Source organism: Eublepharis macularius, chromosome 9, assembly GCF_028583425.1.
Source record: "Eublepharis macularius isolate TG4126 chromosome 9, MPM_Emac_v1.0, whole genome shotgun sequence".
NCBI classification, from domain to species: Eukaryota; Metazoa; Chordata; class Lepidosauria; order Squamata; family Eublepharidae; genus Eublepharis; species Eublepharis macularius.
Genome location: NC_072798.1, coordinates 15,244,564 through 15,263,302, shown reverse-complemented (window position 1 = coordinate 15,263,302; position 18,739 = coordinate 15,244,564). Strand labels below are relative to the sequence as shown.

At 47.6% G+C, this 18,739-nt stretch overlaps 1 protein-coding gene across 3 annotated transcripts in view; it reads right to left on the bottom strand.

Moving 5' to 3' along the window:
* Positions 1 to 567: 567 nt before the first annotated feature.
* The window catches only part of SLCO1A2 (solute carrier organic anion transporter family member 1A2), a 44,901-nt gene continuing 26,729 nt past the window's right edge, over positions 568 to 18,739 (bottom strand). For all 3 annotated transcript variants that reach the window (XM_054988867.1, XM_054988866.1, XM_054988868.1), the window contains exons 8-15: positions 18,431 to 18,664; positions 15,186 to 15,350; positions 14,255 to 14,450; positions 12,283 to 12,448; positions 9,985 to 10,169; positions 7,924 to 7,988; positions 4,126 to 4,243; positions 568 to 1,622 (exon numbers count right to left, since the gene is read on the bottom strand). In XM_054988867.1, coding sequence (XP_054844842.1) covers positions 1,388 to 1,622; positions 4,126 to 4,243; positions 7,924 to 7,988; positions 9,985 to 10,169; positions 12,283 to 12,448; positions 14,255 to 14,450; positions 15,186 to 15,350; positions 18,431 to 18,664 — 1,364 coding nt within the window. In that variant the 3' untranslated portion in view covers positions 568 to 1,387. The remainder of the gene's footprint in view (positions 1,623 to 4,125; positions 4,244 to 7,923; positions 7,989 to 9,984; positions 10,170 to 12,282; positions 12,449 to 14,254; positions 14,451 to 15,185; positions 15,351 to 18,430; positions 18,665 to 18,739) is intronic.

Genomic DNA, 18,739 nt, shown 5'->3' with positions numbered 1-18,739 from the left:
AGAAAGATGAGCTGTCTCATTTTAGATGCAGTATTTTTCTATACAAAATGCTATTTTTTTGCAAACCAGGAAAGTCAGGTGTATTAAAAAAAAATGACCGACTTTGTTTACAAGCAACCCCATTTATTTCTCAGCTGGGTGGCATAGAAGTGCAATGTTTGCTGACGGAAGGAACAAACTGGGTGTCCCCGGACAGTTGTGGGAAAAAAGATCAAAATCTGTCAACGTAAATTCCACGGGTCCCCTTTGTTTCCTGTATGCACACACAACACCCTCCCTTCTGGAGCAGAATGTAATTGGCAGGCCCTTCAGTGTCCATCAGAAAGCATCCCTCCCAGTGAAAAAATGTGAGAACAGCGTCAGTTAAACTCCAGTTTTCAGATGGGAGGGATTCCCAGAAGGAGCTGAGAACAGCTCTTTGGTCCTCCTACACACACGGAGATAAGCTCTGAAGGAACCTCAGAGCCAAACTACAAGTGACGCCTTACACAGGTTGGACACTTGTCAGCTTCCCTCAAGTTTTGATGGGAAATGTAGGCATCCTGGTTTTACAGCTTGGCTCTCCATTACAGCTGCAAGACCAGGATGCCTACGTTTCCCATCAAAACTTGAGGGAAGCTGACAAGTGTCCAACCTGTGTAAGGTGTCACTTGTAGCTTGGCTCTTAGTCCTCTAAAAGCAGCAGAATGCTTTGGAATAAAAAGACCTATGCAATCTAGAAATGTGCATAAGCAAGCTCCCAAAAGCTTTCTCACCCCCCCCCATTTTTTCCCCTAAATTCCCTTATCCTTACCTTCCTAAGCTTTTCTGTTGCAAAGGTGAAATATATTCCACTCAGAATCCTCAGTGTTAAGTGTATTTTTATATTCTGGAAAACTCTGTAATCACCTTAGGACTTTTTTTATTTTGTCTGAATCAATGGCATTTGATCTCTGGACAGGAATTCGGGCTATATTGCTTTGTAAGGGGGACTGCAAAATCGAGTGGCGCCTTGCACATGTGAAACAGCCACTGAAGATCACACACCTCAGGGAGACAGAAAGAGAGAGAGAGAGAGGGAGGGAGGGAGGGAGAGAGCTTTCTTATAGCCTAACACACCCTACAACCTTTGCAATGGAGAACAGTCATTGTCAGTCACCCATTGCTACTTTCTGTGGGCATTTGGGAAAGACTGTTAACAGGTAAAATACTCATGTTATAATAACAGAGGTGAAAGTAAGCTGGTACAAGCTGGTAATGAATACCAGTAAGGAAGGGATATTTTCCATTTTCTACTTTGAGCCCTCCCCCTGACCCGCAAGAGACAGTACCAGTACGAAATGTAAGTTTCTTTCATCCCGACTTATAACGACCTTTATCATCTCCATACAGTCTTTTGCTACCATCATCAGTCTTTATTGAGGTCCGTGCTTGCACGATCGATTACTTCTAGATGTAAACTTGTACAGTTTTGAGCATCTGATACGTCCTTCTGTTCAGCTGGTCCATTTTCCTCTTCTTTGGCTTCAACCACTAGATTTCCACTCTGGTTCTTAGACTGTTTCCTCAAGATCAAGAGTATGCACACACAAGGGATGTACGATACCCCACGGAGGACTGCCGGCACTGTCAGATATAGCAATCTGGAATACAATTTGAACAACATTAACCAAGAACCATCAAAGTTCTCGATGACCCAACAACTTCCCATTATCTGCAAATATATACTTGTTTTGGAGCCAGTATGGTTTAGTGGTTATAGTGTCAGACTAGGATCAAGAGGCCCAGATTCGAATCCTCAGCCTGCCAAGGAAGCTTGTTAGGTGACTTTGGGCCAGTCACACGCTAGTGTTTTCCACACATGGACAGGCTTGTGTAGTTTCCCTGCTGCTGCTGCTGATGCAACTGCTATAGCTCAGCAGTGACAGGGCTTCCACACAGCAGATAACCCTGGTAGTTTTATTAATCAGTGATTTAGTAGCATTATAGCGATATATTGTTATACTAAAATATGCATCAGATACTCTGAGTTTCCAGTTTTCATTTTTTAGAAAGAAAGTCTCTAGTTCATCTTGTTGCTTTTCCCCATATATCTCCACAAGGAAAGGGTCAAAAGACTTACTGGGTTTTTTTTTTTTAATGAAAGGTGGGAAATTAGAGAACTTGATGCATATTTTGGTATAATGGTATATCAATAAAACACTATTACATCACCAATAAAAACAAAAAAACCCCTCTGAAGTAGGGAAAGGAAATGGCTACCATGAGGAAAATGGCTGCTGCGATGGTGGGACAAGGAAAATCTGAACTTTTTCACCCCCATAGCAGCTACCCAGGCATTGCTGCAATCTCTCCCAGAGCTTCAAAGCAAAGCAGGTTTCAGAAAGATCAGAGAAAAGACAAGGAATCCCAGGTGGTGTACATGACGCTGTGTGGAAGGAGGAAAAAACACCACTTCCCAACAGCATTGAATTTAGGGCCAAAACCCCCTAGAAACTCACAGAGTTATTGTTAGAGGAGGAATGGAGGAAAAGATCCAGAGGAGTTAGCCGTGTTAGTCTGTAGTAGCAAAATCAAAAAGAGTCCAGTAGCACCTTTAAGGCTAACCAACTTTACTGTAGCATAAGCTTTCGAGAATCACAGTTCTCTTCGTCAGATGTGTGGAGGAAAAGAGATGCATATAAGTTGTTTTGGGTCCCCATTGGGAAGAAAGGTGGGCTATAAATGAAGTAAATAAATAAAATATTGCTATAGTTATATTATAGCAATATTTCAGTTCCCGATCTTTAGCTATATTTGATTTATTTCGTTTACCTCATTTCGAGTCCACCTTTCTCACTGAGGGCCAAGCTACACATGACGAATGACACTTGAACGGCAAGTGGATTGAGTGGAGGGCAAGTGAACAGGGAGAAATACACTTGCTGTTCAAGTGTCATTCGTCATGTGTAGCTTGGCCCTATGACTCACGGCTTAATAACATAATATGTCAATTACCATTTTTTAAAAAGCCTGAAAAATCTTCTGGTGGCCCAGGTGAGGGAATGGCAGCTGTAGGGGGCTGGAGCGAGGCAAGCGTGGGGAAAACTATGCTGCTGAGAAGGCCTCTTGCATCCGTGGCAGCTGAAGGTACATGGAAAACTGTCCCCATGTGGATGCAGCCTTGGAGCAGAAAAATGGTTAAGTACCCCCATCCACACGTGTCTCCATTCTATGTGTTCACCTTTCGAAATTCATGAAGGGTCCCGTGACATTTCTTATAAGTATAGAATGAGTATCCATGGTGCTCACCAATGTGTTTCCTGGCATTAGCTTTGGCCCAGCAGAACTTCTGATTGGCCACTGGACATCTGACTGTGCAGATTTTTTTTTTTTTTTTTTAGAAAACCTTGCTTCAGCAGCAGTGACCACACCACAAGCAGAAGGTAACAACAACAACAACGTTCGATGTATATATTGCCCCTCATTGCAACTTAACACCCACTCAGAGCGGTTTACAAAGTGTGTTATTATTATCCTCATGACAATCAGCCTGTGAGGTGGGTGGGGCTGAGAGAGCTCCGAGGGCCAAGCTACAAGTGATGAATGTCACTTGAACGGCAAGTGGATTGAGTGGAGAGCAAGTGGAGGGCAAGTGAACAGGGAGGAATACACTTGCCATTCAAGTGTCATTCGTCACTTGTAATTTGGCCCTGAGAGTGCTGTGACTGACCCAAGATCACCCAGCTGGCTTCAAGAGGAGGAGTGGGGAATCAAACCCGGTTCTTCAGATTAGAGTCCTGCTGCACTTAACCACTACACCAAACTGGTAAGCTGCGCGTAGGCAAGCAAGTATTTTAAAACAGTATGTTCATTTTACCATGCAACCTCTTAAACAGAGCTTCTATCTGAAATGCTGAAGTGTTGCTATTACAGTATTGCAGACCCTCACTCCTTGACATTTTGTGGTTGGCTCCGCCTCTAGTGACAGCCATTTTGTAGTTGGCTGCCTCAAGAGGCACTGAGGCAGCCATGTTGTAGTTGCGCCCACCACCCTGTGTCAGAATTTCAAAAGTGCCTGTAGGCTCGAAAAGATTGCGGACTTCTGCTCTAAAGGATAAAGAAGTTTTTGGTAAAACAATAGAGGACATACAGTAATACTCGTACCTGTATGTGTCAGAATCATACATTCGGCATGCCCCTTCTCCCCCGCAGCGCTTGGTTCCCCATTTCAAGCATGTGGTATCTATCATAGCTCCAAAATAAATGGGTGATGGAATTCCAGCTATATGGGACAAAAAGGATTGTTTTAAATGCTTTTGTAACACTCTTTTGCTGCTTGAGAGACAGAAGGTCCCTGCAATTGCACGTTCACGGCACAATTTGAGATGTTCTGTTCTCCTTTCAGATGTGATTTGGTGTGTTTGCCACATGGTGGACTTCTCATTTGCTATTTCCCAATTGCGATCCTGTCAGAGACAGGGCCGGTGCGCTCATAGAGGCCAGGTAGGTGGTGGCCTCAGGCGCGAGGGCACTGGAGAGGTGCCAGAGGGGGTGTCGGGGGCGGAGTACTCATCAAAGGAGGAACATGACCCGCTACCAAGCCCTGCCTCAGTGGATCCCTCCTGTGAGGCAAGTTCCTCAGAAACCCCACAAATGGATGCTGTGCCAGCTCCAGGGCTGCCCCTGAGCCAACAGAGCCCTCAAGCTAGGAGGCTCCAGCATGGACCTGCCCACCCCCAAACCTACCATGATCTCCCGAAGGACCCCAGGAGTAGAGAAAATGAAGGGCTCAGAGGCCTGTACGTGCCTGGCAGCCTGAGGCCTTCTCCTTGCTGATCAAGTGCCAGGAGAGATGAAAGACCTGGGCCCTTATATTCCTCAGGAGTAGAGGAGATGGCTCAAATTGGAGATGACTCAGGGCCCAGCTAGATGGTTTAAAGAGTTGGGTCTGAGTTCCCTAGACCCAATTTGAGTTCCCTGGAGCTACACAGAAGCTTTGAGGAAACAGGTGTTAAAAAAATAAAGGAGAGCCCAAATGGCCTCAGGATGTCTCCATGGGGGGAGGAGGGGCTTCTCCCTTCCCCCTGTCAAGTCATTTCCCCATGCCAAAATAGCTGTGGAAAGAGGTTTCCCCCCAGGTTTTTTTCTGCTTCACGTGGAATATTCTGTGCACATGGAGCAGGAAAAACAGCGGGGGGGGGACTCCTCCTGTGCTATTTGACATGGGGAAACGGCTTGCGGGGAGCCCCTCCTTTAACTTTAACTTTAATTGAATTTTTATACCACCCATCTCCCAAAGGACTCAGGGCGGTGTACAACCAAAATAAAACATACAAATACAAAACAGTAAGAATATAAAATATAAACATATTGGATAATTTAGCTCAGAACAGGACAACTCAATTAAAACACATTTAGGCCAGCCCCGCTTGTTGGAATAATAACGTCTTAAGGGCACGGTGAAAGGTGTGTAGGTCAGGGACCATACGTATCTCCGGGGGCAATTCATTCCAGAGGGAAGGTGCCCCGACAGAGAAGGCTCTCCCCCTGGGGGTCACCCGCCGACATTGTTTGACCGACGGCACCCTGAGGAGGCCCTCTCTGTGGGAGCGTACCGGCCTGTGGGAGGCTATCGGTAGCAGCAGGCGGTCTCGTAAATACCTAGGCCCTAAGCCATGGAACGCTCTAAAGATGGTAACCAGCACCTTGAAGCGCACCCAGAAGACCACCAGAAGCCAGTGTAGCTCGCGCAGGAGGGGTGTTACATGGGCATGCCGTGTCGCTCCCATAATCGCCTGCGCGGCCGCATTCTGAAGTAATTGTAGCCTCTGGGTGGTCCTCAAGGGGAGCCCCATGTAGAGAGCGTTACAGTAGTCCAGACGGGAGGAAACGAGGGCATGGGTGACTGTGCGCAAGGCGTCCCGATCCAGAAAGGGACGCAACTGGTGAACCAGGCGAACCTGATAAAAAGCCCCCCTGGCCACGGCCGACACATGATCTTCTAATGACAGCCACGCATCCAGGAGGACACCCAAGTTGCGAGCCCTCTCCTCCCCCCATGGAAGCATTCTGAGGCCATTGGGCTCTTTTTTATTTTTTTAACAGCCATTTACTTTTTAACTGCTGTATGGCTGTGGAAACCTGCACATCTAGAGAGACCCTCAACTGGGAGATGACTCAGGGCCAAGCTACAAGTGATGCCTGACACAGATTGGACACTTGTCAGCTTTCCTCAAGTTTTGGTGGGAAATGCAGGCATCCTGGTCTTGCAGCTTGGCTCTCCGACTGCTGTCCAATGGACTTTTCAACTGTCACTTGTCCAACATTCCACCAAGCTGCCTACATTGCCCATCAAAACTTGAGGGAAGCTGACAAGTGTCCAACCTGTGTCATTCGTCACTTGTAGTTTGGCCCTCAGCAAGTAGAAAGGAGCTTAACAAAGAACTCAGCCTCACCTGTAGGGGAAACTCCCTATATAAGTCTACAGGGAGGCTTGTCTAGGGGTTTATGATCTAGGATTTGTGAACCATAAAGAGCTGGATTTATGTTGATCTGGCATAAATTGGACTAAGCCAGATCACACTGGAGAATAGGATCTGGGAAAATGGACACTGATAGGTCAGATTACTGGGCTGTAGGCAACTTCAGCAGAGCAGCAGCGGGTGAGAGAGCAGCGAGTGGAGGCAAGCTCTGTACCATGGCAGTAGAGCAGCGTGATGCCAGTGGGGGACAGGAAGCAGTAGGCAGAGTGGATTCCCCTTCTCCCCCTCCACCCCCACCTGAGTGCCAAAACAGCCCTTCAAGCCAATGCCAGCCACCTTTTAAACTTCATGGCTCTAGTGAATCTCACCCCCCCCTCTTTGCTTCAGTTTGGGATTCTCAGGTTTGGCATTGTGGTTCTCTAGTTTGACATGGGAATTCTCTGTTTTGACACCAGGATTCTCTGGTTCCCTTGCTGTAACTTGGTTCTGTTGGACTTTGTTGGTTCCGATTGCATTGGGAGTGGGACTTGCATCTGGGGCTGGCATTTGGCCAGGGATTTCCTTGGTTTAAGATTTCCATCAATAACAAAAACCATAGAGATCTGGTGGGTTCCTAGAACACCACCACACTGTGGTGACATCTAGCATTGCCATCTGTAGGTTGGGAAATTCCTGGAGATTTCAAGGATGAAGCCTGGGGAAAGAAGGATTTGGGAAGGGGTAGGATCTCAGAGCTAAGCTACAAGAGATGAATCACACAAGGAGGAGCACGTGAAGGGAGTCGCAGTGTTAGTCAGGAAGCTGAGTTTTAAAAGAGATCAGAAGGCTTTATCAAATTCCTTTCTCTACAGGGCCAGGGAAATCCCACTCAGAGGATTTGATTATTTCCTCTTCACCTCTTAGAAGGGGAGGTGAAACTTACAGATCCTTCGGGAGGCAAAGAGGAAATTAACAAACAGTCATCAGCCATCTTCTTTACCCTCCATAATAGCCCTTTTCCTGAAGGGAACCGACTGCTGTAGCCTGGAGACTAGTTGAAATTCAGGGAGACCTGTAAGCCCCACATGTAGGTTGGCAACCCTAGGCTGTCACTTCCCGTTTTTCAGATGGAAATCATGTCATGGTATCACATGATGCCATTTCAGCCTCCCTGTTTCTTCCTGTTGCTCATTTGAGGGAGAATCGGTGAAAGACATCCTCCTGGAAGGAGGTAAGTGACATCCCTAATGATACAAAATGCAGCAATTTTTGAAAAACGGAACAAGGGAGTGTCCCTAATGCATCAGTCCCTCTTTGGAAACAAGACCAAGCAACCTGCAAGGCTATGGGGAGAAATTTGGACATGGAGGATTTCAGAAGCATCCTTATATCCAATATGGGAAACGATTTCCAGAGTCAGCTCTCAGAGAACAAGAAGGAGGTCTGTTTTTTCTCTTTCTTTCCAACTGGAGTGCATTTTAAAGTAACAAACATAACTTACCAAACACTCTTTCTGCCAGTGCATGCAGTCCTACCCCAAATGATTTCTCCTCCGGCTTTAGAGACCTAAGTAATAAGAAAATTTCATATTAAACCAATAAATGGTTTGCATCTGATTGCTCTTGAACTGCTTCCCGTTAAGACAATTTACTCCGATGTGCCTGCGTTCTTGTGCACATCTCTTTAAAAATGAAATTTTCTTTTGGTTCCTTCGAAATAAGAGCTAATTCATACATTACGCAGTGGCCCACCCAGGTTTGCCCAAGTGTGAATACTCAACAATCGTGGCTCTTGAACTGGGGCTGCACCCACAGGGAGGTTTTTCTCTACCTTGGTGTCCAAAGTGCAGTTGGGGGGGGGGGGGTTGAGCATGCACTTAACATTGCCTTCTAATCATTCACTTTCCAGCCTCAGTACATTATTTTGCCTGCCTAGATTGATCTGATCTTCCCGGGAAAAATGCATTATAAGCATGTTATCTGTTGAAAGAGGTGGATCCAGAACTGTCCCTCTTCAGAGGGGGACTAACCAAAGAGTTAGAAAGATAGAGAGGTCAGGTCACTCTGTTTTCTGTTTACTAGTGTTTACTGCTGCTCTGACAGTTCTTTAATGTGCAGATTGCTATTCTCAGGATTTCTTCCTCCTGACTTCCTCCTTCTCACTCCTTCTCTTCCTGGCATTGTTCCAAGCAACACCTCTCTCCTTCTCCTCCCTCGGTCTTGGCAGCATGGATGCAGGCCTTGCCCTGCAATCCATGTCCATCCTTAGATTAGATAGGTAGTTAGAATCTGTCTCTCCTCCTTTCCTATCAGTGTGTGGAGTTCCTGCAATAAAGAACTCTTATTTCTTTTCCAAATATAAACCAAGTGTATGCTTTTATTATTTTCATCCTGCACACACACCAGCCAGCAGAATGAGCTCACAACCACCTATAATCACACTTCCTATGCCGCATGATAGACTCTGCTAATGGCCCAAACATGGAATCCTTTAATTAAGTTTCTGGGGCCTACATAACGATTTATTTATCATTATCAAGCAGCCTGGACAGGAAAGTGAAAATTTTCGACAGCCTAGCTCACATCAGTGCCGTTCTCCCTGCTACACCACCACAAGGATTTTGATAGCTCTTTTTTTAAAAAATATGTAAGTAGCTGGATGGGAGATCTCCAGCGAAGACCAGGGTTGCAGAGGCAGGCAATGGCAAACCACTTCCATTAGTCTCTTGCCATGAAAACCCCACCAGGGGTTGCCATAAATCAGTAAAGACTTGACAGCATTTTCCATCACCACCATTATTTTGGTTTAGATAAGTGGTTCACATTGTTTGCTTTGTCAGCAGCTTTGCGGGATTAATTTTTCAAAAATTAATAATGAGATGCACCGAAAACAGTTTAAGGGTATATTTGCACCCGCTTTTCCCTCTGGAATCTGCCATAGGGAAGTAGTTCACACCTCTCCACAAATATTTCACATCTTTCCACTCTCTGAAGAAGTGAACTGTGACTCACAAAAGCTTGTACCCTACCACAAATTTTGTTAGCCTCTTCTACCTCTCCAGTCAGTGAAGGGCTTGGTGTCTGTTTACACAAATTCGCTTGCGAACTGTTTCAGCTGGGTGCAATCTCATACTGCAGGGCATATGTGTGTGAATAACAACTGGGAGTGATTATAAGGCTGTATACGGTGGCCGTTTTCATACTGCTTACCAGCCACAGAACATTGTGCTGAGCTCCCGGAACAACAGTGTCTTCTTAGCACGATTTCGCGCGAGAACGAAAATTGCACCAGGAAGATGCTGTCGTTCCGGGAGCTTGGCACAATGTTCCCTGGCTGGTAAGCAGTGTGAAAACAGCCGGTGTCAAAGCAGAAGCACAGAAAAACCCCTGTCTCGTGCACAAGCTATTATTATGCAAAAAGGAAAGGAAATTTGCTCACTAAATTGACAAAATCATCCAAGAAATATAAAGTTCAATAATTAGTGGAGACAAGTGCAACTTCTCAAGAAAACAATTTCACTGCTCTTTTTTTTAAAATGTTTTTTTTTTTAAATCCTGCATACCTTATTAGGACCATGTAACCCGGCATGGCTCCCGTGGAATAAATAAAGCAGCAAACTAAAGACAAAATTAAATAGTAATACAACATTGTACCACACGCCTCTTCTCTGTTGCACTGGCCCAGCACTGCGGAGCTGTTTCCTGATGGAAAACCTGATGCTGGAATGCAAGTGCAGTTTCCAAATACCTGCAAAAACATCATTTGAAATCATTTAAGGACCTAGTTGTAGGTTGCTCCAAAGTCCAGGAAAGATCAGAGGCGTGACAGACAAGAACACTGCGTTCAATTGTAAAGCTTGCATTTGGCAGCTGGTGGATACTGAGAATTCCCTCCCCTATTCTAATTATGGTTGCCAGGTCCCCTTACCCTCCCAGTGGGAGGGGTGACCAAGCCCTCACCTTTTTTCTCCTCTTTGCACAATGGTTGCCAGGTGCCCACCAGTGGTGGGAGGTAGCAAGCCCTCCAGAGGTTGCCCGCCATTGGCAGGCAACCAGGGAACACGTGCCATGTGCATGCTCCCTGGGGGGGGGGGCGGGGCACGGTGACATCACTTCTGGAAGTGGGCCCCAAACAGGCCGAATTGGCCCTGTGTGGAGCGCAGGAGTGCTTTCGTGGCTGGCGTGGTGACGTCACTGCCAAAAGTGATGTCACTGTGCCCCCCTGGAAGCGCACACATGGCACAAGGTAAGTGCCAGGTTCCCTACCCTTCCATTGGGAGGGGAGAGGGACCTGGGAACCCTACTTCATGCGCTTCACAGGGCTGATTTGGGCCCCAAAGAGGCCCTGTGCAAAGCCTGGGAGCGTGCCCTGGAGACCTGTCCCCCTGCTGTCCCCCCTCATGCTGGCCAGGTGAGTGGTGGCAGGGGGCAGGGGGGCAGAGGGTGAGAGTGCAGAATGGCAACTAATTCTAATGGAAGGGAGACGTGTCATTTCATATGCAGAGGAAGTAACTAACAGTGAAATTCTAAGCAGTTACTCCAGTTTAAGCCCACTGAAATTGTAAATGTTGGTAGGGTAATATTCTGATGCTGGAAGCTCATCTCATCTATGCTGGAGCGTTGTCTGCTTTGGACAGTTAGACATAAAATGTCCCATCTTTAGTTTTCTTTAGTCATTGATGGATTCAGGAGGACTACGTGCACACCAGATTGCAGCTCAGTCTCTCTGGTTGTGTTGCCAGCTGACTGCTTAGGGTGGGAAATCTCCTGGCAGTTCCTTGATTTCTGCTGGTGCCTCAGGCACCAGTGGGAGAAATTGGGGAGGGGGAAAGGGGGGGGGGAGAACTGGTGTGCCAGCAGCATGCCAATACCATCTCCAGTTTAAACTGGAAATGGCAAGGGAGGTTCAGGCATTTCTCTAAATTTGTAAAAAAAAAACAGAGCGACCCCAACAACCCACTGACATAACTTCTGGCACATGGGGTGATGTCAGCACATTGCTGGTGTTGGTGGCACATCGCTGGCAATGTAAGCACATTGCCTGTGCCATCGTGATGTCAATGGCAAGCCCCTCCCCCCCAGCAGCATGCCCCTTTGCCATCATCCAGATGGTTTCACCAAACTGACCGTTAGACACATTTTTTCTCAGCCACAAAAGCAGAAAGGGAGGGAAGAAGGGACACCTTTGCCATTTCTGTAACATGGTTGCTGAGGATTGCTTTTCCTCTTCCTGTCTGAGGTACCTGATAAAAAGGGGGCATGGGCAGAGGCATGAACTTTTGGGCACAAGCCAAAAGTAGGGTTGCCAGGTCCCCTGCCCTCCCGGTGGGAGGTGGGACCCGGCACTTACCTTGTGTGTTCTCCATGTCCCGGTGCTTGTATGATGATGTCACTTCCAGGAAGTTACATCATCATGCCTACATCAGGTACAACGATGTCACTTCAGGAAGTGACATCATCACACCCCCTAGGAGCATGTGCACTGCACATGTTCCCAGTTTGCCTCCCAGTGGCAGGCAACCTCCGGGGGGCTTGCCACCTCCTACTGATTGGTGGGCAAAGAGGAAATCCCCAGGAGTTTTGCCTGCCACTGGTGGGCACCTAGGAACCCTAGCCAAGAGGCAAGAGCCAAAGAGCTCTCAGCCCGGTGGCTCACAGACTGTGAATTCAGCCAAGCCAGCCAATGAATCCCAGGCCATCCTGAGATGTACTAGTTTTGTTTTTTGTTTTGTAATGTGCATTGGTTTATTCAAGAATTTTTCTTGTAAGCTGCTTTGGCTCCTTTTCTGAAAAAAGTGGGTCATAAAGTCCTAAACACTACGCCTATTATAGCTGTCTTCAGCCCAAGATGAAAGCCTTACTGTATTTCTCCCTGTTCCATTTATCACTTCACATCCAGCAAGGCACGCTGAAACATATGCAATCCCATTTTCTCCACAAACAGGATCCCACACTTTGGTCGAGCAGCCACAATGATGGTTGCATTCTGCGTATAAGCTTGTTTCCATATAGGACAGTTGATCTACCCTGGGAAAAAAATTCAGAAAGATGATCAAGCACGCATGAGACAAAGCCTAGCAATGAGCAGGAACCTGGGGGGGAGGGGGTGATGGCGGCTATTCTTTCTAGGTTTTACTATTGAGTTCCCAGAGATTCTTAGAGAGGTGACATCGTTTCTAGGTTTTACCATAGAATTTCCAGCCATTCCTAGAGAGGCATGATGTCACACTGTAGCGCTCTCCCTTTTCCTTGCCCACCCTGGTACCATCGGCTGTCACTGCTGCTGCCCTCACCAGGGTCAAGGGGTGTCCCAAGCCTCAGAAAGGGAGTAGGGTGGGTTTAGAATCACCCAGCTACCCTCGTGCTCCCTTGGACACGCTGTGGCCCCTGGGCACCCTGGCTAGACACTGCCCTCTCCTCCCTGGCTTTTTTTTTTGGACTCTCCCTTTTATCCCTTCAGCAATCCCAGCATCCATCCACATACCCCAGGTCTGCCCCCAGCAAATGGGCTGACACAGGGCTCTTGCCTCCCCACATGATGGCCTGCTGCATTACTGCCTCCCTTCAACCTGCTCTCTTGCCTGGTTCCCATCCTGGGCAGCTCTTCCGGCTGACACAGGACTGCTGGCCACGGTGGTGCTGCTCCTGCAGCCCTGCCTTGTGGGCCATTCCTCCCCCACCTGCCCTTGGGCTGGGAGGCTGCCCAGCCCTGTTCCTTCTGCCACTGCCACAGCATCACCCATGGCAACATCAGCCCAATGGTCCCCCTGCCCGCCACTTGGCTGTCGGCCCTCCCTGGCCACTTGGCGTGAGACTGCTATGGCGCTGTCTCCATGGAGCCTGAGGCTGCGAGGGACTTGGGGCCACAGGCTGACCTGGTGACTGCTGCCGCAGCCTCCTCAATGCTCCCTGCCTTCATTGCCGCTGGCTGAGTACTCAGGGACAAAGGAGACTGTGATTTGGGCATCTGAGGCAAACTGGCCACTGCGCCAGACACACACTATAGGCCCAATGGCCATTTTTTAAATTTTATTTTTCTTTGCCACTGCTGGCAACACTTCCCACAATACTTTGCAAGGGTACACACTGTATGGAGGCCTACAACCATGTTCTTGATGACATCCTTTGTGGGGTTACAAGGAAGCCTTGATCCGTTTCTGACAGGATTATAGCAAGTGCCAACAAAAGTCCTTAGGCCCCACCAGACTCCCGATTGTGTCATCAAAAGTATGTCAGTCACAGAAGACTTTCAAATCTCTTTGTAGTTTGATATTTAAACCAAGGTCCAGCCAGCTCTGCACAGTTCTATTCCCAGGGCTCATTTCGAGGGGGAACGCGCCGGAACGCAGTTCCGGCAGTTCCTCAAAGAGGTCACATGTCAGGTGGCCATGCCCACCTGACTCTCAGCCATTTTGGGCCCATTTCAGCCTGGATTGGGGCCGAAACGGCCCGGATCAGGCCTCTGACAGGTGGTGTATCACTCTCCCACTCAGCAGTGGCCCGATCCTGACCATTTGGGGCCCCTTTTTGGCCATTTCCAGCCTCCTTTTGCCATTTTGGGCCCAATTTCAGCACTGAATGGCCAGGATTGGGTCCAAAACAACCAGGATAGGTGATGTCAGGGTGTGTGGCATATGCAACTCAGTTATGCTAATGACACACTTCCAGTGATGGCAAGGGGCATGGCATATGCTAATGAGTTATGCTAATGAGCTATGCTAATGAGTTCCTCCAGCTCTTTTTCTACAAAATGACCCCTGTCTATTCCAATGCATCAACCATTCATATATCAGTTACAGACAATATGAAGACTACCATAGCATGGATACGTACCCTTCGTAGGAGACAGTTAAACCAGCAACGGTTGAATTTTTGCAAACCATGAAATAGGCACAAAAGTAGATGAGATACTCAGCCACAGAACTCCAAAAGCCCATGTGAGCCGCTTTGTAGGTGCTTATCTTGAATTTCTTCATCAGAAAACCTCCCAAAAAATATCCAGTGCATATAATTGGTAGATTGTAAATAGCTAGATGGAGGGGAGGGGGCAAAAATCTGATTTTAGATGCATTCAAGGCAAGATCATGCACTATAGCCGCAGCAAATGCACAAATATTAGGCAAGTATAATTGCCTAAGCCAGCTGGGTGACCTTGGGTCAGTCACAGCTTCTCAGAGCTCTCTAGAAAGTAGTAGCTCTCCTCGGCAGTGAACCTGCTGTAGCACCCTGCAGTCCTGTTCTTTCCTCTGCAGCGTCTTTCAATCCTTCACAACACACCTTCCTTGCCTTTTGCAAATTGTCTTTGCCAAAGGCCAAATTACAGGTGATGTTCGTCACGCGTCCACCATGCGGCTTTTCAGTCTGACTTTAGCTGTGAGCTCCCTGTAGGGATTCAGTTCTCAAGCGCTGAGGCCCTTATTCAAAGGGGCCTATAGGGGGGAGCTTCTACTCTGCCCACACCATTTTTCTGACCCCAAATGGCCCTCGGGGCACCATTTGGCCTCTTGGCAGTATATATGCAGCCTCCAGTGGGGCAAATATCTCTACCAAGGGCTATTTCGTGTAGAGAAAATGGAGCAGAGGGGAGCCCCTTCCAGATCTGGGTGGGAGCCCAATATGTTTGCAAACAGAATTCCCATGGGAAACTCATCTGGTTTTGTGTCAAACATATCATGCTGTTCAGCTCCAAGAGGAACAATCGCCTGGTTAATCCCGAAAGTTTATCACCACCTCACCCACTTCCGAACACATCTGTTTCTTTTACCTATCAAAAAGATGGCATCTGATGCAGATATCCCATACTGTTGCTCCAGATATTTTGGCATAAAAGTGATCATTCCGATGTAAGCACTGAACTGAAGCACAGTGATGCATATAAAAAGCATGTAAACTGGGTTGTGAAGAAGGCTTTTCAGGTAGGGGATAAAATCTAGAAATAAAGCAATGGATCAGTTATTCTTGATCACTTTCCAGTCAGAACAGAAGATTTGGGATTATGGCAATATTGTTATGAATGTTGCAAATGAGGCATTCAGGGCTCATTTCGAGGGGGAACACGCAGGAACCCAGTTCCAGCAGTTCCCCAAAGAGGTCACATGTTAGGTGGCCCCGCCCACCTGACTCTCAGCCATTTTGGGCCCGTTTTGGCCTGGATTGGGGCCGAAACAGCCCAGATCAGGCCTCTGACGAGTGGTGGATCACTCTCTCACTCAGTAGCAGTCCGATTCTGACCATTTGGGGCCCCTTTTCAGCCATTTTCAGCCCCTTTTTGCCATTTTGGGCCCAATTTTGGCCCTGAATGGCCAGGATTCGGTCCAAAACAGCCAGGATAGGTGATATCGGGGTGTGTGGCATATGCAAATCAGTTATGCTAATGACACACTTCCGGTGATGTCAAGGGGCGTGGCATATGCTAATGCGTTATGCTAATGAGTTCCTCCAGCTCTTTTTCTATGAAATGACCCCTGGAGGCATTCAAGTAAACAAGCGAGGGACCTGCTAGGACTTGCAGGGGCATCTTATTTTCCTTGCTCCTACTACTTCCTCTTTCTCCCATAGCCTCTTTCCTGTTCCTGCCTCCTTCACTTCCTCCCCACCAGCCGAACAACCTTTGTCTCTTCCTCCATGTTCAGTTTTCCTTCCTTCCTTTGCCCTGTCAGCCTCTCTCCTAGAAAACTGTATCCCAGTTGTGCAGTACTGGCCTCTGGGCCAGGCCCAGTTGCATGGCGGGAAACCCACAAGGACTTGTGAGAGGCACCTCATTTCCCCCTGTATCTCCCTCCCCGCACTATTTCTTCTTTTCCCTCTCCTGGCTGCCCCCATATCCTCACCTTTCCCTGCTTCTGTCAGCATGCAATGCAGCTTCGCATCTGGGTGAAGATCCAGAAGTGACATCACTGTACTGAGCAACAATCTAGGAATTTTCTCAATCTCTGTGGTAAAAACCATAGATATTGCAGGATTCCTAGAGCATCGCCCAACACAGTGATATTGTTCCTCTCCCCATTTTCCCTCACTGTTCCAGACAGGGAGTGCCAGCACAGGGTGGTCAACTCATAGAGGGCAAATGGAAATCCTATGTGTGTCTGGGTTTGACATAGGCTTGCTAGGTTACCTACTATAGAGGGAGACCCCCAACAAACCTTTCCTTTGCCCCCCAAGGACCTGAAATGTGGGTGAGAGGAAATGGGAGAGAGAGAGCTCTCCAGCATTGTGCTGGCACACTGATATCACTTCCGGTAAAATCCAGAAGAGAAATCACAGATGCTCTAGATTTTTTTTAAATCCTAGAACAGCACTTCTGTTTCCCCCCAGCAGTGATGTCAGCACACTGGTGTGATGTAAACATGCTTAGCCCTGCCACCTTATTGCTCTCCTTCCCTCCCTCCTTGGCCGTTTCCAGATGGCTTACCTGAAGCCGCTCCATGCTGCGATGTTGTGGATTGTGCCGGGGAAAATGCGAAAGATCGCGTTTTCCCTGGCTCGATCCACAACATTGCGGCATGGAGCATCTTCAGGTAAGCCATCTGGAAACGGCCCTTCTCTCTCTCAGGATCTGATGTGGGGTAGTGGATCCACTGCCCTGTAATAGTGCCTGTGTTTCCACCGGAGCTCTAGCCATATGTTTGAAAATCAAATACTGCAAAGACAGCAGTCCTTAGTGGATGTCACACTGGTGTTTCATTCACACGATAGGGGAGCCTGCTCGCCTCACGTACTGGAAGAGTGTGGGTGTCTATGATGCAACGTATATACACGATTGTGTAATGTGGACAAATGTGGGTTTACCATGCAGCTACAGGACTCTAGAAAATCAAGTTTCTGCATTCTCCGAAGGGTAGCTGAATCTGCATGGAGAATCCTTCCCAATTCACATTACATGAATGTGCATATTGAGTGCCTCATGGGGACCAGGGCAGTCCCAATAAATGTGGCTAGTGGGCTCCCCCTTACATGAGTGTAACGTAACATCTGCAGAGAGCTACAATGAGGCTCAAGTAGAAACAAGGAAATGTTTCTTTACTCAATGAGAAATTTAAAGGCGAAATTCACTGCCAGTGATGATGGATTTAACAGGAAGTTAGACAGATTCATGGAGGAGAAGCCCATTAATGGCTACTAGCCATGGTGACTAGAGGAATCATCTTCATTCAGAGGCAGGAAACCGATGCTTGGAGGCAGCATCAAAGGTTTTGGCCTCAATGCCCTGAACAACACAGTCACTCTATCGGCTGCCCATCAGTTTATCACTACAGGGTTTCCCCCTATGTTTTTACCAGCGATGGTTGCCTCAATGAAGTCACCCAACTTTGCTGTGCCACTTCTGGGCACAAACTGGAAGTGGCAATGGGTAGCTCTAGGAATTAGTTTTACCATAGAGTTTCCAATGATTCCTAGAGCTACCCTCTGGCACTTCCGGGTTGTACCCAGATGTGATGTCACTGTGCTGGTGACATCACCAATTTAGCATGTCAGGCTCAGCCTGGTTGCCAGGCCTCTTGAGACTAGGAGCAGAATATAGTTGTGTCTGGTGGGGTCAGAGAATTGCACCAGATGGATCAGGTAGAGCCTGGTTGTTTCTGATGCCTTCAGAGGTGGAGAATGATGGACATATGGGGGTCGTGGTTAGCAAACCCTGTCAAGACAAACAGAAAATATGTTGCCCCCTTGATTCTTGCTCTGTTCCCTGACATTGGATGATTCCGCACACGTTGGATAATGCACTTTCAATGCACTTTATCCATCGTTTGAGGTGGATTTTTTGTTCCGCACACAAAAAAGTCCATTCCAAATGATCTATAAAGAGGATTGGAAGTGCATTATCCAACGGGTGCGGAATCGCTCATTGTGTTCCTTTCCATGGAGACTCTGAAAAGTAGGCCAAAACTTCAGATAAAGCTTTGAGAACTATCAGCCTTAAGATGGAAGACTTTCACAGCATCGTGTATGATTTTTAAGGAGCTTTTCCCCCTTTGATAAGGGAAAGAGTAATTTTTAAAAAATGCTCACCTTTAGCAATTTCACTCATTTTCTGGTTGGCCTGACTCACACTTTCCCTTCGCAGCAGAATTCTGTTTCCCTTGGTTCCTAAATCGAGGTTGTTTTCTTCTCCTTCCATTGGAAGGGTCCTGGGCAAGAAGAAGAAGGGGATGGAGACAAGGAGGTTCACTCCAGCGCATATCATGACTCCCAGCCACCAGGCCCCTACCCATCGAGCATCGAGGAGGCTCAGTGTCACATCCGCTGGAGAGAAAGGAACGGGAGAGATAGAGCCAAGTTATCAGTCATTTTCAGGGGTTGCATCACCTCTTGCTAGCT